Raw genomic sequence first — 15514 nt, 5'->3', positions numbered from 1 at the left:
GGAGGTTAAGGGGTGATATGATAGCCATGTTCAAATATATAAAAGGATGTCACATAGAGGAGGGAGAAAGGTTGTTTTCTGCTGCTCCAGAGAAGCGGACACGGAGCAATGGATCCAAACTACAAGAAAGAAGATTCCACCTAAACATTAGGAAGAACTTCCTGACAGTAAGAGCTGTTCGACAGTGGAATTTGCTGCCAAGGAATGTGCTGGAGTCTCCTTCTTTGGAGGTCTTTAAGCAGAGGCTTGACAACCATATGTCAGGAGTGCTCTGATGGTGTTTCCTGCTTGGCAGGGGGTTGGACTCGATGGCCCTTGTGGTCTCTTCCAACTCTATGATTCTATGTGTGTGTATGACACATCTTGTGAAAGATTATGTGAGGCGGGGCTTAAACACACATCCCTCATATTTTGTTCAAGTTGGTCTTAGAAATGATTTTTGTAAGTTGCTCTTTAAGCCTTTTGAGGCCAAAGGGCTAGGCATAAATGCTGAAAATAAGGAATTATGAGCTCAATTCCGCTGTCCCTCTGGCACTACTTACTGGCAAGGAAATAAAAATGGTGCAATCACCTACCAACTTCCCTCTCTTCTCCAGTTACCAGAAAGCGCCTTTTTGTTCCCCTGTACTGCTGTTTGTCTGTAAGGTGGTACCTCGGGTTAAGTACTTAATTCGTTCCGGAGGTCCGTTCTTAACCTGAAACTGTTCTTAACCTGAAGCACCACTTTAGCTCATGGGGCCTCCCGCTGCTGCCATGCCGCCGGAGCACGATTTCTGTTTTCATCCTGAAGTACTATTTCTGGGTTAGCGGAGTCTGTAACCTGAAGCGTATGTAACCAGAAGCGTATGTAACCCGAGGTACCACTGTACTGTACTGTTTGTCTGTACTATACTGTTTGTCTGTACTGCTTGTTCTAGTCAGGTCTGGCTAGAATGCCTGTGTTTTTTTGGTGAGGTATTTTCTCTTGCCTCCGGTTTCTTGTGCTCCAGGGCTGGGTTTCGTCTGCTGCTTCCTGGCCTTGCTGTGCAGATTTCACCATGGCCATATATTTTGTGGAGGTCAATGTGGGCTTGAGTAGTGATACCCTACGACATCTGCAAACGGAGATCACTGATTCCAACCTCATGCCACTACCTTAAAATGCCTAAATCAGCTGGCTGTTGTGATACCCTCTGATCTTCCGCTCACGCCAGCAATCTGTGCTGGAATGTAAACAGACATGTGACATGTAACAATCCACATATCTGCAGCAAAGGGTGGAATGGAATTCCCAACAGGCACCAACATTATCCTGTTCTGCTTGGGAAAGTTGCAATGATTACCAGAGCTTCTTCGAGCCGCAGAATTACACCGGCTACCACTTCAGCTACTGAGCGTAAGAAGGGCCTGCTGGATCAGGCCAATGTCCCATCTAATCCAGCATCCTGTTCTCACAGTGGCCAACCAGATGCCTATGGGAAACCAGCCAGCAGGATCTGAGCGCAAGAGCCTCTCCCTTCCTGCGCTTTCCAGAACTGGCAGTCAGAAGCACTGCTGCCTCTGACTGTGGCTGCAGAGCAGAGCCATTGTGGATAGCAGCTGTTGTTGAAAACCCCAGCACAGCCTCTTGCTTTGAGATTGAGGAATTAAAAGAGGGGAGACTCACAAAGGCTTTTGCAGGGCTCTTCCCTTTTCAGTCCCCATCCTATTCTGATTTTTATACGGGTGGGAGAATACAAGAGAAACGTTGCTGTTGAGTTTGCTTGCAAAATTCAGCTTTCGTTCTCCCTTCCTGGTCAAGTGGCATTGAAAGGAGAAAAATAAAAGAGCATCGGCAACAGATCCTGTCCTAGAGGGCTTGGCAAAAGTGTGTTTGAATCAGCCCTCTTTTAAGGAAACAAATAAAATGATCATGGGTTGTGGCCAATTAAAACCAATTCAGAATTAGTCTGTTTGAAACCATTGGACCTAATTTAGCCATGGCTATCCTAGGACTTGCCGACTGCATGGTTGGCGGTTCGAATCCCCGCGGCGGGGTGCGCTCCCATTCATTCGGTCCCAGCGCCTGCCAACCTAGCAGTTCGAAAGCACCCCCGGGTGCAAGTAGATAAATAGGGACCGCTTACTAGCGGGAAGGTAAGCGGCGTTCCGTGTGCTGCGCTGGCTCGCCAGATGCAGCTTGTCACGCTGGCCACGTGACCCGGAAGTGTCTGCGGACAGCGCTGGCTCCCGGCCTATAGAGTGAGATGAGTGCACAACCCTAGAGTCTGGCAAGACTGGCCCGTATGGGCAGGGGTACCTTTACCTTTTTATCCATTTAAATGACTCTACTTTCCATAGAACTAACCTCATAGTTTCAGATGTACACAAACAAAATTCACTTTGGTCCTTCCATTTGGTTTCATTGCTTATTTTATTGAAATCAGCCAAAATGGCCACTCCAGGAATGTTATGTTGAAAATATCAATGGGTAGCAGAAGGATGTTCTTACAACTCTGTGCGGAAGACCAGGCTACTGTCCCCTAACAACCGTAGACAGGCATCATCAAACCGCTCACTTTGTGCCGCTGTGAAGTGCTCTTTCCAGTCTCCTACGGTGCCTATAGACAGGAGACACAATTCAGACAAAACTTCCAGTTTACTAGTCACCTTTCCTCCTACTCTAATCTAGTGTGTTCCTATTTTCATGGAACCCTCTCTTCCATATTAGCTTGTCTATCACTTCCTTCAACGTCTCCCACAGAATCCCAGCTGGATTGCAGAGGTTTCCGGGAGGTTTCCTAGGGTAAACACTCATTTTTTATCAGGCATCATCACTGTCTTCCTAAAACAGATATTATGATCTGTCTACAGCACACACTGCATGACAATCTTGGGTTTCATCTCCATGTCAGTGCTGCTAAAGCATTACTTTCCTCCAGTCCTCTGGAAGCTGACAAAAACAAGTTTTCCCACACCACTGCTTATATTGTCCATCAGTGTCCATCCACATGACCAATATCATACTATAGGAAGCAAGTCCAATTCAGAAAAGTCTGTTGCACCTTTAATTAGAAGCTTCCTCACAGTGGAGATGCAAGTTTATTGAACTGACCCTTAATTATTCTATTATTATGTGGTACATCAATAACACTGCTGCAATTCTGAAACTGAAAGTGTTTGCTCCCTGAACGCTTTCACCATCATCCCAGTACCACAATTCCTCTCTTCTCTCCGATGTGAGCTGGAACGCAGCATCTAATCCCCACCACCACCACCAACAACATACCTTTTCGCATGAAGGGTGACACAGTTTGGTCAAAGATCAAAGACGGAATGGAGCTGTAGTTAGTCATTGGGTTTACTTTCATGTTCTCAAACATTGTATGCTGCACAATCTGGTTCACAACTGGATCAGGGAGTTGTAGGCCCAGAAATTGGGCTACTTTCCGGATTTCCCGGGCTGGGTCCTAAGGAAGAGATGAAACTGTTGTCAGGGAAGATTTGGGCTGTGATTGTGCTTCTTGATTGATTGGGGCCCACAACTGCAAGCTTACGATATCAGACTCATTGGCCACATTCTCACAGGAAAATTAAACAGATTTCCTGGTTTTTTGTGCTTTACTGTGATTGAGCAGCATAAGATACAATAACTCACCATTCCCTATTTCTTTGACAGAGATAAATAAATGTGTAAGCCTTGGCTTCCCATTATGGCTAAAGCAGGCACTGTGATTTTTTTGCTCCATAACTGGGCACATGACCAGCGAGGCAACGTTGGCTGGTGATCATAGCTTGGCAGCGAGCTACGAACCATGATCACAGTAGGCCTCCTGCTTTGGTTTTCTCACTTGTTCTAGGAAAGCAGAAATAGCTGGGCAGCATGTGTGGAATACGCAGCCTCATATAACCAACATGCTTAACTAATTAATGCATGAAAGGGTTAAGACCATAGAGTAAGCAGTCCTGCCAGGCTTAGCTAGGTCACCAAACTCTTTGTTGTTCCATTCCACCATGTGAACCCTACCAGTAAGGAGATCTAAGCTGGATGCTCCAAGCTTAGACCGTGTGGTTTAAGTAAGCCATATTTGTGTTTCTATACAAATGATTTGGAAACATTTACCATCTGGGAAGAGGGACGCAGGTGGCGCTGTGGATAAAACCTCAGCGCCTAGGACTTGCCGATCGCATGGTCGGCGGTTTGAATCCCTGCGGCGGGGTGAGCTCCCGTCGTTCGGTCCCAGCTCCTGCCTACCTAGCAGTTTGAAAGCACCCTTAAGTGCAAGTAGATAAATAGGTACTGCTTTATAGTGGGAAGGTAAACGGCGTTTCCGTGTGCTGCGCTGGTGCTGGCTCGCCAAAGCAGCTTCATCACGCTGGCCACGTGACCCGGAAGTGTCTGCAGACAGCGCTGGCTATAGAGTGAGATGAGCGCACAACCCTAGAGTCTGTCAAGACTGGCCCGTACGGGCAAGGGGTACCTTTACCATCTGGGAACCTGAGTTATACTTCCTGTCTTTTTCTTGCTGCTGAATGGAAAAGCACATGAATCAGACCTTTGAAGAGTTTGTAAGTAAACCATTTTTAATTTACAAAACGTCTCTTTCTATACTAAGGGAAGTTGTGAACTTTGGAAGTAATTTAGAAGGGTATATTTTAAGGTCTAACAGCCTATATCTCCATGCTTTATTTTGCTGCATATTTTGTGATTTTAAATCTCTGCTGGGGATCTCTCACCAAAGAGTTACTTGTCCCAAACCTGGATCTAGGCATCCAGGAATTCTTCTTCTTTAAAATTATACCCTATATCTATCTATTATTTTCCCAAAGCCAACGGTCTGCACCAGCAGACTGCTCAAGCATGCCAAACCACAATAAATCAGGAGCTGTGCTCTGCAAACGCAGCAATTGCTTGGAGCAGTTTAGCAACAGAGTGCTTTCATGGCTGAAAACACTACATACTTTGAGAGAATGCCCAGGGAGCATATCCAACTAGATGAACAGCCTTCTAGATGAAGTACCTTCTAACACTGAAATGTTATTATTCTTTCAAGGCCAGCAGCTGACTAATCCTTCTCCTCTCCTGCCTTACCCTCCAACCCTCAATTCTACGTTGATTGGATGGATTCTTATCTTTTAGTTTCTCTTCATTTCCTTTATTGAAATGCTTTGTGTTTATTTCTGAAGCTCTTTGTGACTGCCTGGTTTGCGTTATAGCCAGACATGCATGCTAATTAGACATTGGGGCCCTCAGAAATTACATTTTAGACGGAGCCTGGGATCTAGTAACAGCTGTTCTTTTCTCATGGGGGACCAGAGGCCTAGTTTTAAAGCACTTTGGGATCCTATTTCATGGAATTGTGTGAAGTTCTGAAATGACAATAAGAAACTGGGGCTGCTTAATTCTCCGAGGGCGGGGAGGAATGTGTGGTGAGTTTAAGCCAAGCTGGCTGCAGATTCAGATAGTTAATTTCCTCAAGTCTTCTTCAAGGTCCTCGGCTCGTTTGCATTGCTGAGAGGGGGAAGTGAATCAGATCAGCCCTGGGTCACTTCTTGTTTTATCCCCACAGAGTTCTGCAGAAGAAGAAAGTTCTGCTACCTAGAGCTATCAGGGATACTGGAGTGGGGAGAAACAGCCGGAAGTGGCATGGGGCAGGAAAGGCCCTTGTTGCCTCTTGCTTCCTGCCCCCCCCACCTCACATCCCAGGCAATCTCCCAAATACCAAATTAGACTCTTAGTTTGGAAAAAGAACGTACAAAGGATTTGATTCTACTCAACCCTTGCTGCCTCTTGCCCGCCCGCCTCAAATCTCTCCAATGCTGGAGTGCAAGAGACTCTTGAAGAGGTTTGGAGAAAAAACAGCAAGAAGAGCTTCAGGGGGCTAATTTGATTCGGCTCTCTTTTCTCAGCAACTAGGCTGGCTCACGAGGTTCTTCCCTCGTGACATCAGTTAGGGGAAGCTGGGAGAAAGTAATTTTCTTGATCTACACAAAGCACATGCACCCACCCCGACACACACAGAGCAGGCCAATGTCCCAGTCTGTTCTTATGGTTACAGATCCTGCGCAGTTCTGTTAAATCAGGGTTGTACGAAAAGAACAAAAACAGCCTCCCACAAAGCAAACTGTAATTTAATACTGTGCCAGCTAATTAAGGGAAGGGAGTGATTAAGCGGAGAGCCAAACAAGCACACCCAGGGTATTTTCTGCCAAACTCTGCCCAGTGGTGGGGACAGCAAGTAGAAGGACAGCAATGAATATGTTGAGTAAGAAAAAGAGGTGGGTGCCAGTTGCAAACAGAGGAAAATCAGGTCAGCATGACCTGGCTGCAAGATAATGCTCCCATCTGGACACAGCCTAACTCTAGGGGACCAGTCTCTTTTTCTGAATGCTGTAAGGTAAAGCAGATGAATCTGACCTTTGGAGAGTTTTTAAGTAAACCATTTTAAAGCTACCAAGCATGTGGTCTTTTTCTACGCTAGGGGAAGAGGGAAGTTTTGGAACTCTCAAGAGCATATTTTTGAAGGTCTAGCAACCTATATTTCCATGCTTTAGTTTGCTGCGTATTTTGTGATTTTAAATCTCTGCTGGGATTCTTTCACCAAAGAGTCCTGGTATTAAGGAAGTCTCCTTTCTATATACCTATTTTTCCCCTTGAGCCAATATTGTAGTCCAAAACGTTTGGAAGACACCATGTTGGGGGTGGCATAATTTACCTTCCATCTCCCCACCCCGCATTTCAATAAGCTTGCAATTTGAGTTAGATGTCCCTTGACCCCCGGGTCCCAGAAAAGGGCATCTTTCCTGCCCAACTTAATGCTTAGGCTCCATCTGGACCGTGTGTGTGTGTGTGTGTGTGTGTGTGTGTGTGTGTAAACTGCTTACCTCTTTCATGTCTTCATAAAAGAGGTACAGGATTCGGTAATGTTCTTTGGCCTCCCACCATCCACGGACATGATCAAACCATGAGCCCCAGGCAACTGCAAGGAGACGCAAAAGGAGAAGAAATGCTGACACACACACACAAATCAGCACATCAAAATGTTCTGCAAACTGGCGCCACTTTTTGCCCTCTTCTTTTCAGAACTAATTAATTGAAACAGAAATGCAATTTCTGTTTCCAATGTAGTGGCGGAATCTGTCCCCACATGATCTGCTCCATGTCTTCTCGGTCACTGTCCAGGTGTTAAATGTGGGTGAACTACCTGAAGTCTCCTCCTGCATATAGCCACCCTAGAGCCGGGATAGGTCAACTGGTTAGAGCATGGTGAGCATGGTGCTGATAATGCCAAGGTTGCTGGTTTGATCCCTGTATGGGACCACTGCATATTCCTGCATTGCAGGGGATTGAATGAGATATTATCATTATTTTATTTATACCCTGCCCATCTGGCTAGGTTTCCCCAGCCACTCTGGGCGGCTTCCAACCGAATATTAAAACAATACAGCATCAAACATTAAAAATTTCCCTAAACAGGGCCGCCTTCAGTTGTCTTTTAAAAGTAAAATAGTTGCTTATTGCCTTGACATCTGCTGGTAGGGCGTTCCACAGGGCAGGAGCCACTATCGAGAAGGCCCTCTGCCTGGTTCCCTGTAACCTCACTTCTCGCAGGGAGGGAACTGCCAGAAGGCCCTCAGCGCTGGACATACTGGGAGCCTTGGGGTCCCTTCCAACTCTACAATTCTAAGATTCTCCCTTTGATGGCTCTTTGTTTTTAAACCACACAATGAGCGGATAGCCCTTCAATCATAGGTTTATTTGAAACAGAGGACAGGCCTCTTAATCTGGTTTTCACATAACCTTCCCTATATATAACTTATAACAGTGCAGAGCTTTGCAGGTGAACAAGAGTAATTCCCTCCTTCTGCTAATGTGTATCTCGTGTGGGGACTAGTAGCTTTCATCTCTCTCATACAGCAGAGGAGATCAAACAAGCTCTTGGCCTGGAGTGAAAGCTTGCTCAGACTGATGTACACTTTATTTTTCCCTGTTTTGTATTTATGTATCCTCGACTCACTCTTTCCCGTGAGGAAGTTCTCCAGAAACTCATCCCAGTTTCCTGGCTCTGGCAACCCCTTGTTCATGCGGTGGAAATGGAAGTAGGAGATTGCGTTGTCCTTGGCATTCCTGGCAACGTAGATGATCTGCAGAAAGGGGGGGGGGGAACCCAGGAGTCTGAATGCGAAGCCTTCCACTCACATCCCTTGTTCCACCTTGTGAACTTTCTGCCCCCTCCTTTTTATTTTTTTGGAGCAGTGCCCTTCAAGGAAAAAGGGGCCCCCAACCTTTTTGAAACCTGACTGGTCCATAATATTGAACCTCTTCACCTGCTCATAGGCCCCCCTCTCCTCTCCTTTGCGTTTCACACAGCCCAAGGGCTGAGCGCGGAAACTGAGAGAAGTTCCAGGACTAAACTTTGTCTTATATTAAACCCATTGACCCCAACGGACCTTGCAGTTCTGTTCCCAGAAGGAAGGTGGCAACAGAGGGACTGGAAGGTGAGATTTGAGCGTTCGTGGAGAGGGCATTACCTCTGCGTCGTCCAAGCCTGAAACACGAGAGGGTGACATTCAGCCTAGAGGTGAGGATGAAATCCTTCCCCCCCCCACACCCATTGTCTCTCTGAAGCGGCACCCATTACTCACCATGAGGGAAAGGTTTTGGAGGGAACAGGTCTATGAAGGGAATCCGTTGATGGATGGGGGCCTGGTCACATTTCTGAGGGTCTCCTCTATGCTGGATCATGCTCACAATTTCCTGTATCCAGGTAGTCCCTGGCAGGAAGGGTTGGAGGAGAAATATGGAGATCCAATCATTCACCCATTGGCCTCCAGTCGTCCAAGCTCTACATCTCCCCCCACATTGTTGTCTCCTCACCACCAGGACAAAGCCCCTTATTTCTCATCTTCCCATTTACCTGCTTTGGGGTAAGTGCAAATGAGAAGATCATCGGGCCGAGCTTTGAAGGCCCAAAGGCGCTGCCAGTTATCTGCCGTGTCTTTGAGGCAAGGGATGCCGTCAACGTCCACCAGCTCTGTGCGCTTGATGGGCTCCATACCTTCCCACACAGTTTTGTGATCCATCACCTGGTGGAGCATGAAAAGAAATAATATGAGATAAGTCGAACCTGCATCAAAATGTTGCAGAGTGGCCTCCCCATCTTCAGGGTCACCCCCCTTTCCCTGGACACACCGTCCCAATTTCCCTTCCCCTCCTCCTATTTTATCCTTCCCACCTTGAATTCAGCCAGTGCTTTGCTGCCGCTGAGGCTGCTCAGACCTTACTGGACTGTTGCAGGTTCCCTGAAGCTTACAGATACCTCTCTTGCGGGCACAGGCGGTACCACTGGTGAACGAGACTGCTCTTAGCGTATAAGATCCTTGTGCTTTCCACCCCAACACAGCCGTGCCGGTTGGCAGGCAGCCACATGTTTGCCCCCTGCTCTCTTGTGCCATCTATCTGAAGGAAGCCAAATGAGATGCCCACCTGACAGTTTCACTCCTGTGAAGCAGCTTCTTGTGAGCAGCTTCTTCCTCCTTTCCGCCTCTCTCTTGCTCTCTGCGCAGCTGAAGAGGGTGTTTTTCAGAGAGAACAAAGTTCCTGACTGAACTTCCTGGCGTGCGAGTTGCGGGCACTCTGCCAGTACTTTTCTGAGGTTACAGTTTAGATTTTGTAATGGTGTGGTAATCTAATGTGTGTGCGGCTGTTCATATGTGAGGATATCGTGTTGCATCTACTGCCACAGGGCCTGATTTTCCACCCAGTGTTCTTTAACCCTCTATAGCAAGTATCCCTGCAGAGAGGCCAGGTGACCCCCTGGTAATATACTCCGGCATTTCCTCTAGGGGGCAGGGCCCTTTAGCGATTCATATTACGGCAAGGGACCTTGGTTCCTGTTTTACTACAGAAACACACATTTTTAGGAGTTAATACGGTTCTTTTTTTAATTTTTAATTTAAATTTTATTAACATATAAACAAGCAAACGAGTTTAAAGATATGAAAAAAAATGGATTTGTTTTTAACTTTTTCCACTTATTTTTTTTGTTTTTTTCTTTCTTTTTCTCCTTTGTATTTTGTATTTTCTTTTTTTTTCTATGTATTTCTGTATTTTTTGTATTTTTCTTTTTTCTCTTGTTTTCTTTTTATTCTGTAAATTTCTGCTTTTTGTAAAACCTTAATAAATATTTTATAAAAAAAAAGCAGATCCAAGGACTGCATCCCATAATCCCCCAAAATAGATTGTAGCAACTTGACATTTTGCCCTAGCATCAGTTGAGGCTTGCGTACTTGGTTTTCTACATACTGCACACTTAATATAGATCTATTGCATATATATTTTTGCCTTTGAAATGTGCTTCCTGATCAACCTCAAACCAGCCAAGGTGTTATTGTGTGTTGTTAGTAATTGTAGAAATGTATCAGGTAGGATCTAGGTTCCGTGGCAATTTTCTGGAAAACATCAACAAGATTTGGGGCATTGCTCATAAAAAGCTGGGTGGTCATATATTTGCTATGCAGCATTTCTTTGATATCACTGCTCGGTCTATGAGGCCATTTCAGTCATTTCATGCCTAGCATTTATCCAGTCTTCTCCCCGCCCCCTTTTTACACCATGGTTGTTGGTTTATATCATGGATGTATGTTCTGTATAATATTGTTATGAACTTGGCTAGAATAATAAACTTATGATTGACTGAAAAGCACACCTTTCTTTATCCCTTCCTGGTCAATTGACATGGAAGGGAGAAAGAAAGGAGCCAAGACAGCTGATCCCACCTTACAGGGCTTGGCAAAGCAGCTTCCCCCCAAACCCCCCACTTTAAAGGAAGCAAAGAAAACTGAATCAAATGAAAGAAGGTTCAGTCTAGCGGGTTATATCCAGCTTCTATTCAGAGTAGGCCTACTGAAGTCAGTGGACCTAACTTAGTTGTGTGCACGAAATACAGAGGGTGTACTGAGGGTAGAAATAACAAAGGGTAGAACCCCATAGTGTCAGCTTGTTCCTTCCTTATTTTATTGAACACAGGTAAAATGTCCGCTTCAGGAATGTTAGGGAGGAAGTCTCAACTGGTAGCAGGGAGATGTTCTTATAACTGTATGCGGAAGATCAGGTTGCTACCCCCCAATAACCGTTCACAGGCATCATCAAACCGCTCACTTTGTGCCACTGTGAAGTGCTCCTTCCAGTCTCCTACGGTGCCTATAGGCAGGAGACATGATCCAGAAAAAAATTAGTTTCCTATCTGCCTTTCCTCCTACTCTAATCTAGTGTATTCCTGTCTACATGGGACCCTCTCTTCCTATCATTTGTCTATCATTTCCTTCAACATATCCCCACAGAATCCCAACTGGATTGCAGAGGATTCTGGGAAGTTTCCTAGGGTAAACACTCATTTTTATCAGGCATCATCACTGTCTTCCTAAAACAGATATTATGATCTGCCTAGAGCACACACTGCACGACAGTCTTGGATTTCATCACCATGCCAGTGCTGTTGAAGCATTACTTTCCTGCAGTTGTCTGGAAGCTGATTAAAAACTAGTTTTCTCACATCACTTAATATAGTTCTATACTGTCTGACAATATCAATCTGCATGGCCAAGATCGTACTACGGGAAACAAGATCCTCTCCAACTTTAATTAGAAGCTTCTTCACAAGGGACATGCAGCATTAATGAACTGACCTTTAACTTTACCATTCTGAAGGGGTACTTCTACAGTGCTTCCAAAAAATTCCCTCTGATATGAGCTGGAACTCAGCACCGTTCCTGTCCCTCACCCCAACACACCTTTTCGCATGAAGGGTGACACAGTTTGGTCAAAGACCAAAGAAGGTACGGAGCTGTAGTTAGTCATTGGGTTTAGTTTCATGTTCTCAAACATTGTATGCTGCACAATCTGGTTCACAACTGGATCAGGGAGTTGTAGGCCCAGAAATTGGGCTACTTTCCGGATTTCCCGGGCCGGATCCTAAGGAAGAAATGAAACTGTTGTCAGGGAAGATTTGGGCTGTGATTGTGCTTCTTGATTGATTCGGGCCCTGAAGTCGCAAGCTTACAACACCAGACTCATTGGCCACATTCTCACATGATGATAAACAGGACCTCCTGGCCATAGGACCAAACTCCTGGTGACGAGGTCCCTTTGGCCACCCCAATAGAATGTTTGAAGTCACGCACACACCCCAAAGTTGATGGGCATTATCATTCAAATAGTGTTTGTGCTTGTGATCAATTGTGTGGGGCAATGCTTACCTGTCCCACCCTCCAACTATTTTATTAAAGTGGGCACCTTTGTTCCTGGCTTATTGTGGTTTACTGTGAATGAACAACATGGGATGCACTGTCCACTTGCTCGCAGTGTTAGAGCACAACACGCAGTTCTCTCCTCCTGCAATAACCTTTCAACCAAGGGGTCGAATCTCCTTTGGCCCCAGGAAAGAGTGTCTTTCCTGCCCCATCTCATACTTGGTTCCCACTCGATGCATACATGCATGCATGTAAACTGCTTACCTCTTTCATGTCTTCATAAAAGAGGTACAGAATTGGGTGTTGGTCCCTGGCCTCCCACCAGCCACAAACATGGTCAAACCAAGAGCCCCAGACAACTGCAAAGAAAGAGAAGAGCAGGAGGAAAGGATGATCACACTGCCCAAAACGAGGGACTGAATCACAAATGCAAAACAGAGAGAGAGAGCAGAAAATATGGCACTGATCTGCATGAAATTTCGATATGGTGACTAATGTGCATCAGAACTAATTCCTTTAAACAGAAGTACAATCAGTTTATTACTGTGATAGACCAGCAGTATCTCACTGTACTAGGGAAGGCAGTGACCAGGGGACCTGCTATGTGCCTGCAAAGTCTGCCCTCCAGGTGCCAGCTGTTGAATAGCAACCTAAAGTCCCCTCCTACTCTCTCTTTTGATGGGTCTTAATATTTAAACAAAACAGGGCTTTTTCAGGGGGAACTTGCTGGAACTCAGTTCTGGCACCTCTTAGGTAGGTTCCGGAAACTCTCAGGTGGGTGCCATTGCTATTCTAAGAGAAAGAGGGAGGTGTTCATGGTGAGTTCCGGCACCTATTTTTCTAGAAAAATAGCACTGAAACCAAGCTTATTTCTTATTTAGTACATTGTCACTACCTTTTCCTCCAATGAGTGCAAGCTGGTGTACATGACTCTCCCCTGAACATTATATACTCACAGCAACTCTGTGAGGTAGGTTGGGCTGAGGGACAGTGATGGAGTGGACAGCCCTTCAGATAGAGGATGCTTTCAAACAGAGGGCTGTCTTCTGTAAAATTGGCCACATGACTACCCTATGCATGTTAATCTGCCTTGCACTCTTCTCCCCTAAATATATCCCATAACATTTCAGGCTTGGAAGAAAAATGGTACAGAGCTTTGAAGATTCACAAAAGATACCCCATTCCTCTGGTAGGCTCCAAACCCCTCCAAAACTGCTGGGGGTGAGAACTTGACACCCTGGCCCTGGACCCAGAGAGTGCTCTGACTGACCCAGACTTTCTTTCCTCCTATTTTGTATTTCTGTAGCTACTGTACTCACGTTTTCCTGCAAGGAAGTTCTCCAGAAACTCGTCCCAGTTTCCTGGCTCTGGCAACCCCTTGTTCATGTGGTAGAAATGGAAGTAGGAGACTGCGTTGTCCTTGGCATTCCTGGCAACGTAGATGATCTGCAGGAAAGAGGGAGGAAACCCCGGAGTCTGAACATCAAGCTTTTCACTCACTCACCTTGTTCTACCTGGTGCCCTTTGAGGAAATAGAGGACTCCAACCCACCTGAAAACACCCAAATGAAACCTGGCTGGTCCATAATATTGAGCCTCTTCACCTGCTCATAGGCCCCTTCTCCTCTCATTTGTGTTTCACATTGCGGGGGACTGAGCCAACGATTTTACTAGACCTCAATTTAGATTAAATACATTGACCCCATTGACCCTGCCCCACATGCTCTGACCTTACAATTCTGTTCCCAGAAGGAAGGAGACAGCAGCTGGACTGGGAGGTGAGATCTGAGTGTGCGCGGAGAAGGTATTGTCTCTGCTTGTTCCAAGCCTGAAACACCAGAGGGTGACAACTGGCCTAGAGGTAAGAATAAGAAACCCTTCACGTGAATTTTGGAAACTAATGATACATATTAGATAGATTATAGTAAAAGATGCAGGAATAAGATACAGAAATATAGAAACAGAACCCATGGAGGGATGCAGAAAGGTCCAAAGGTTCAAGGAACCGTTCATTTATTTTATTTTTATTTGAACAGATGTTTGTTATGTATAAAAATTATGAAAAATCAAAAGAAAAAAGAAAAAAAGAAACCCTTCTCATCCATTGTCTCTCTGAAGCAGCACCCATTACTCACCTCGGGGAAAATGTTTTGGAGGGAACAGGTCTATGAGGGGAATCCGTTGATGGATGGGGACCTGGTCACATTTCTGAGGGTCTCCTCTATGCTGGATCATGCTCACAATTTCCTGTATCCAGGTAGTCCCTGGCAGGAAGGGTTGGAGGAGAAATATGGAGATCCAATCATTCACCCATTGGTCCCCAATTGACCAAGCTCTACAGCTCCCCCCCCCCATGTTGTTGCATCCTCACCACCAGGACAAAGCCCCTTGTTTCTCATCTCCCTATTTACCTGATTTGGGGTAAGTGCAAATGAGAAGGTCATCGGGCCGAGCTTTGAAGGCCCAAAGGCGCTGCCAGTTATCTGCTGTGTTTTTGAGAAAAGGGATGCCATCAACTTTCACCAGCTCTGTGCGCTTGATGGGCTCCATACCTTCCCGCCCAGTTTTGTGATCCATCACCTGGTGGAGCATGAAAAGAAATGATATAAGTCAAGCATGCAACAAAATGTTGTGGAGTGACCTGCCCCACTTCAGGTTTCTATCCCTTTCCCAGGACACACCGTTCCAGTTTCCCTCCTCCCAGTTTTTGATCGCTCTCCACCTTGAAGTCAGTCACTGAGCATACTTAGACCTTATTGCGCTGTTTTAGGTTCCCCTCCTTAGTATCCCTCCCACCCTGAAAGGACTTTTGCTAAATTGGAGGTTCCCTGAAATCTACAGATACTTCTTTCTGCATGGATGGTACCACTGGTAAATGAGTCTGCACTTCGTATATAGGACCACTGTGTTCCCCACCCCTATACAGCCATGTCCCTTGGCAAGCAGCCATGTATGGGTGCCTTCTACTCTCCTGTGCCATCAACCTGAAAGAAGCCTACCTGTCAGTTTCACTCCCGTCTTGATCCTTTCTTCCTTCTGCCTCTCTCTTGCTTTTTGTGCAGCCCGGGAACCTGATAGTGTGTATTTTTCTGAGAGAACAAAGTTCCTGGCTGTGTTTTTGGTTGAGTGCTGGAGGTGGGCATTCTGCCAGGACTTTCCTGAAGTTACTGTTTAGAGAGCCCTTGATGGCCATGGGCAACCCAAGAGAATTGTCCTTTCTTTCTGCCCAGAGGTGTGAACGAAAACAGGGATTTAGAAGGTTGCCAAGGGAATTGGAAGTGATGTACCACAAAGAGTTTTTGGTT

At 45.8% G+C, this 15514-nt stretch overlaps 1 protein-coding gene across 1 annotated transcript; it reads right to left on the bottom strand.

Moving 5' to 3' along the window:
- Positions 1–2373: 2373 nt before the first annotated feature.
- LOC310747357 (uncharacterized protein) lies at positions 2374–14789 on the bottom strand. The gene is made up of 14 exons (XM_083581722.1): positions 14621–14789; positions 14345–14473; positions 13940–14064; positions 13530–13656; positions 12475–12569; positions 11752–11932; positions 11051–11161; positions 8877–9194; positions 8605–8733; positions 8410–8507; positions 7977–8103; positions 6844–6938; positions 3248–3428; positions 2374–2579 (listed from the first exon to the last, which is right to left on the bottom strand). The coding sequence occupies exons 1-14, from the start codon at positions 14784–14786 to the stop codon at positions 2467–2469; spliced, it is 1995 nt and encodes a 664-aa protein (XP_083437848.1). The 5' UTR covers positions 14787–14789; the 3' UTR covers positions 2374–2466.
- Positions 14790–15514: the final 725 nt, after the last annotated feature.

Source organism: Podarcis filfolensis (genome assembly GCF_964270895.1).
Source record: "Podarcis filfolensis genome assembly, chromosome: 13".
Classification (NCBI taxonomy): Eukaryota; Metazoa; Chordata; class Lepidosauria; order Squamata; family Lacertidae; genus Podarcis; species Podarcis filfolensis.
This window is presented reverse-complemented; position numbering and strand designations above follow the sequence as displayed.

Excerpts from the sequence above, each read along its gene's own strand:
- LOC310747357 (XM_083581722.1), bottom strand. The coding sequence starts at position 14,786 with ATGGATCACAAAACTGGGCGGGAAGGTATGGAGCCCATCAAGCGCACA. Across the intron at positions 6,939-7,976 it reads GAACTTCCTCACGGGAAAGA|TTGCCTGGGGCTCATGGTTT; the intron begins GTGAGTCGAGGA and ends GTCTCCTTGCAG. Across the intron at positions 2,580-3,247 it reads GTCACCCTTCATGCGAAAAG|GCACCGTAGGAGACTGGAAA; the intron begins GTATGTTGTTGG and ends TCCTGTCTATAG.